Source organism: Eurosta solidaginis, chromosome 4, assembly GCF_040869045.1.
Source record: "Eurosta solidaginis isolate ZX-2024a chromosome 4, ASM4086904v1, whole genome shotgun sequence".
In the NCBI taxonomy this organism is placed as follows: domain Eukaryota; kingdom Metazoa; phylum Arthropoda; class Insecta; order Diptera; family Tephritidae; genus Eurosta; species Eurosta solidaginis.
Genome location: NC_090322.1, coordinates 252,160,800 through 252,165,870, shown reverse-complemented (window position 1 = coordinate 252,165,870; position 5,071 = coordinate 252,160,800). Strand labels below are relative to the sequence as shown.

At 36.2% G+C, this 5,071-nt stretch overlaps 1 protein-coding gene across 1 annotated transcript; it reads right to left on the bottom strand.

Moving 5' to 3' along the window:
* Window positions 1-2,763: 2,763 nt before the first annotated feature.
* Window positions 2,764-4,845, bottom strand: LOC137249401 (uncharacterized). Its single transcript, XM_067780827.1, has one exon. The coding sequence runs from the start codon at window positions 4,744-4,746 to the stop codon at window positions 2,821-2,823; it is 1,926 nt and encodes a 641-aa protein (XP_067636928.1). The 5' UTR covers window positions 4,747-4,845; the 3' UTR covers window positions 2,764-2,820.
* Between the last annotated feature and the right edge of the window lie 226 nt (window positions 4,846-5,071).

Sequence of the window (5,071 nt, the reverse complement as noted above, 5' to 3'; positions counted from 1 at the left end):
GTGAAATACTGTGTTAACCATAGTGTACGAAGCATTCCATACACTTTTCCAACCGTTCTAAAAATATGGTCTTTCCATGTCAATGTTTTGTTAAAAATTACACCTAAGTTTTTCGCCGTATCTACGTATTCTATAAGGGAATTGTCGAACACTACATTCTCTAAATCATTAGTGGGAAAATACCTTCTATGAATAACAATACATTTTGACTTATTCGGGTTTATACATAAGCCATTCATATTAAAATATTTGATTCAAATCGTGGTTTAAGTTACTTATGCACAAGCTAGTTTGATCACGAGGACAACACGTAAACAACTGCACATCATCAGATAGGGATTCAAGGGGTTGTGTAGCGCAATATATAGCTTCTCCAACCCAATTGTCAACCTCACCTTCGAGCGGCGAATCCCGTTTCACTAACAGACGAGGCTCTGGCGACCCCAAGCTCCTCATGGAACTTGGGGGTGGGGAGGGAGGGATGGCCTGAAGGTTTAATGTGGCCATATAAATCGTTCCCGAGATGGTCGGGCCAGCACCTTAATGTTGCTGTGTTACCGGAGCGTATCGGATCTGTATCCGACAAAGGACCATCACATCGATAACACTCCCCAAAACCTTCGGGGAGTAACTAATCGCTACAACAACAACAACAACAACATCAGCGTAGATATGAACATTACAATACTTAGGACATCGGGTAAGTCATTGATATACAGAACAAATAACAGAGGACCCAGGATAGAGCCTTAAGAGACGCCTCTTAAGACATGTAGGAAGTCAGACTTTTCACAATCTATACATACTGCTTGAGTCCTATCGACAAGATATGATCTCATAAGGGCAACTGCATGACCAGAGAAGTTAAATAAGTTTACCAGCTTCCTACAGAGCATAGTGTGGTCTACAGAATCAAAAGCTTTAGAGTGGTCAAGAAGTGTTAAGAAGGCAATGTAACTTTCATCCACTCGCTCACAAATTTCATATGTCACAGATAATAGTGCCGTTGTACAGCTCCGCTTTGACCTGAAACCTGACTGACTGTCTGACAGAAGCTTGTATTCATGTACATATGATACGATTTGCCCATGTATAATACGTTCAACGACCTTAGAGAGGAAAGGGAGTATGGCTATTGGTCGATACTCATTATTTTGTTTACGGATTGGAATAACTTTTGCAGCTTTCCAGTATATTGGGAAGATACCGGTCGTCAAAATTGAGTTGACAAAGTAAGTAATGTGGGGAAGGATTTTGGGAAGAATGACTTTTAAAAACGTTGAACATACCATCAAGCCCCATTGCGTTAGACTTCACAGAAAGTATGGCTTGGACACCATCACAATTATCGACACAAACAAACTCGAAAGAGCTAGTGTCAACATTAACACGCACGGTGTAGTTATCAATACACACATTGTCGGCTGAGTTTGAGTATGTAACCATTATATATAAAAATAGGTTGGTCTCATTTTGTTAATCTTATTTCTGGTGTTTCTGGTAGCGACCTTCAGCTCACCAGAAAGTAGAGGACTTCTTCAGTCAGATCTTAACAGTTTAGTTGAATGGTGTGTTGTGTTATTAAACTTATCGGCCCTCGCAAAGAGCATACATCTTTCCGCGATGCGAGGGCTTAGTCTCTGACTACGGGGCTGGGCCACTGGGTAGGATGCACGTTCGTGTGGATTTCCATGACTGTGGTGGCCTAGTCCGGGGGTGGACGATGACCAAGATCTGCCCCCACCTAATGTTCGGGCTAGCACCTTAATGGTGCTGTGTTACTGGAGCGTACCGGATCTGTACCCGGCAAAGGACCATCACATCGACAACACTCCCCAAAGCCTTCGAGCGCAACCTTATCTACAACAACAACAACAACCATTTTAACTCCTTTATTCTTGATTTCTGTTCTTTGTCCCTAGACTAAATATATATTGTAATCAAAATTTCTTAGTTAATCAGTTATCTATTGTTAATTAATTTATTCATTTATATACATATTATTAAATCATCTGTATTTTATTAGCGAGTCATGCTCATATTGCTTTATACAATTCATATGGCTCAGTGGTTAAAGGCATTTGCCTTTACACTAATATGAATGTTGGAGATTCGAGTTCAATACTCAGCTCCCGAGAAGCTAGCTGATGAAGAAGTGAAATTCAGAAACATGTCCTAGTAACCATCGCCGTTTGTAAACTTTTCAATTTTTCTCTATATCAATAACATATTAAATTTTAATAATATTACTCCTATAAGTGTATGCTGTTCCGACTAGCGCTATAAAATAATGGTGTCAAATTGTAGTGCTGGGAAAATTAAATAAATACAACACAATGGCGAAAAAAAAAGCAAACACAGAGTCAAAACTGAATCCGGATCCAAAATTGAAATCGGAATTAAATCTGGTTATTAACCTCTACAGATTTTGCTTTCAACTACAGATTTGCATTCACATTAAAAAAAAAAGGTCAAATAATAATAAAGCTTCAAAATTGTGGAGGTGTCATGATTCAAATATTCCCAAAATTTTTCAACTCTTTATTATGACTTTTTTAGCGTATGCAGTTTTTTAACTCATTCAGTTTGGTTTTCACGACGTGCAAGTTTCAAACCGCTATCAACTTCCGTTTAAATTTGACAGTTTTTTGTGTTATGGGTGTTGGTCATGATGAAATTAACAGATTCAGGTGTTCTTTTCCCTTATTTGACATTTTCCCTTATTCAAAAAATCTTCGAGTCAAAGGACGATACATAAGTGTGTATGTTCTTTAAATATGTTTTTATATTATGTAATAATATTAATATAGTACTTATTAATTACACATTTGTCATTAGTACATCCGAATCGATTTGAACTTTCAGCAAATCCTTAAAAATTTGTTTCTTCTTGTCGGCATCAGAATATTTGTTTAAATTCCGCAAACACTCGATTTCTGCAGTGAGCGAATTTTTCATATCAAGATAATGACTACTACTAGTAACATCATGTTTTTTGACAAAATATTTTATATTTTTTATAGTGCATTTTTCGAGTTCATTTAAAAGTGATTTAAGGCAAACGAAAGCCCTTTCTTCATTATATAAATACAGTTTCCAAACCTGATTGGCTTCCTCATCCGTAAACGAAGTTGTTTTAATAACCATTGAACCATACCACAACGACGTAGGATCATTATTAAAGCAAATTCCTGTTGCAAAGTACGCTTGAGTTGGCTTCATACTTTGATCTTCATTTAAATCCGCATCAGAATGGAGTTTATGGCTAATTTCGCTTTCGTGTACTCTTAAGTTCCGATCAAATGTTTTAAAGTTGAAGTTTTTACAAATTATTTGTTCGAATATAATAGAATTACTGCGCGTTTTGAGTTCAATGTAAAGTGTTCTTTCTTTATTTAGCATAGCGCATGCAAGAAAGTCCTGATTGCAAGTTAAGGTATCAAAGGAAAGTGCATATATTTCTCGATTCCTAATTAAATCAGTTACATTTAGGGTTTTTAGGAAAAGATGTTGTTCATAAGTTCTAGTCTTTATCGTTGAAAGTCCTATTGGTCGTTGAAGTGGTGCTTTTTCAATTTCGAAATATAAAAATAATGGACATACTTCAATTAAAAATATGTCAGCGATTTTTAAAGCAATTAAAAGCACTCCAAATGATGCTGGTAATAGCTGTGTGCACTTGCAATCTACCCAGAATTGCTCATACGTTTTAAGTTCATCATCTTCAGTTTGAAAAAATGTTTCCATTGCTTCCAAATCCTCAAATTTTGTACGTAATTGATATAAACGATATTTGTAGAAAATATTTTCGGTAACTACATCATTCGTCTTCAAAATTGGTTTCAAGTTTTTCAGCAATGTTAAACTATTTGCAGAACAGTTATTTACTAGGGGTACACCCAAAACCAGAGTATCATTTGTGACAAAACGTGACCAAATGTCACCACAGCGTGCTATCATTGGCTTTTCCTCCAAATTTTCACTTCGTACAAAATTACAGCCATGAGTTTCAAGATCACGTAAAATACCGAAATCCCTTTGTGTAGCAGATTTGTGTAATTGCAGCTCTGCGTTTGCGCAACGTACACGTTCCAACATTTGCTTAAAATTGCCTCTATTTGTAGTATTGTTATTAGTTTCTTGATGGTTGTATTCATTCGTTTGAAAGTCCGTACATAGAGTGCTACCATTTTCGAATTGTAGCTCTAATATTGCAATAAATTTTACTTTTCCATGTACTATTCGAAAATGTTTAACATCTTCGTATTCTGTTACAATAGAGTATTTATGAATATCTATAACCACCAATTTATCCCAACAATGTATTAAAATATATACTTTGTTGATATCAAAATTTCGATAAATATACTTTCCAAAAGCAATATTTGCAACCACATTAGTTCCCACTTCTCCTAGTATGGTGGACTGCAGTTCAGTAGTTTCCATTATCCCTCCCTGTTTTGTTGGGTTACTTATGCATTCTTCGCTTCGTGTTGTAACACTTTTAAACCCTTTTGTTTTTGGTCCTGTATAATCCCTTATTGCCTCTTCGACTTTACTTAAAACAGTGCCCGACAAGTCAATGCAATTAAGTAGTTGTTTCTGATAAAATATGTAAAATTTTGAACTGCGCGCCAAAACAATACGAAGCGGTTTGCGTTGATGCAAGTATTTGTCACAAAATACAATTCCGTTGTATAGGTATGAAGGCACCTCATGTTGAATATCCCGTTCTAATGTAGCCATAAGAGCAGATACAAATATTTATTTATATTGGGCTTGATTGGCTATACTTCAATTTGTTTAGGTGGGAAATCATTGTTTACCATGTGGGAAAGTGCAACAAATGTGTAAACGAACTAGTGATGGAACGATATTTCGCTATTGGTGATTGCATCGCCGTGAATGAAAAATCGATAATAGCAATAGCTCCCAGCAAAAACTGTACCCGTAAATTGGTTAGCAAAATGACTAAAATCTATGTCGATGGAACACGTAAATAGTTCAGTAGCATTTGTACAGGGCGGCGGTAACTTTTGTGACAAGTCCATTCCGTCGTACCTATTTATGT

What these genes read in the sequence shown, in the direction of transcription:
- LOC137249401 (XM_067780827.1), bottom strand. Translation starts at nt 4,746, where the DNA reads ATGGCTACATTAGAACGGGATATTCAACATGAGGTGCCTTCATACCTA.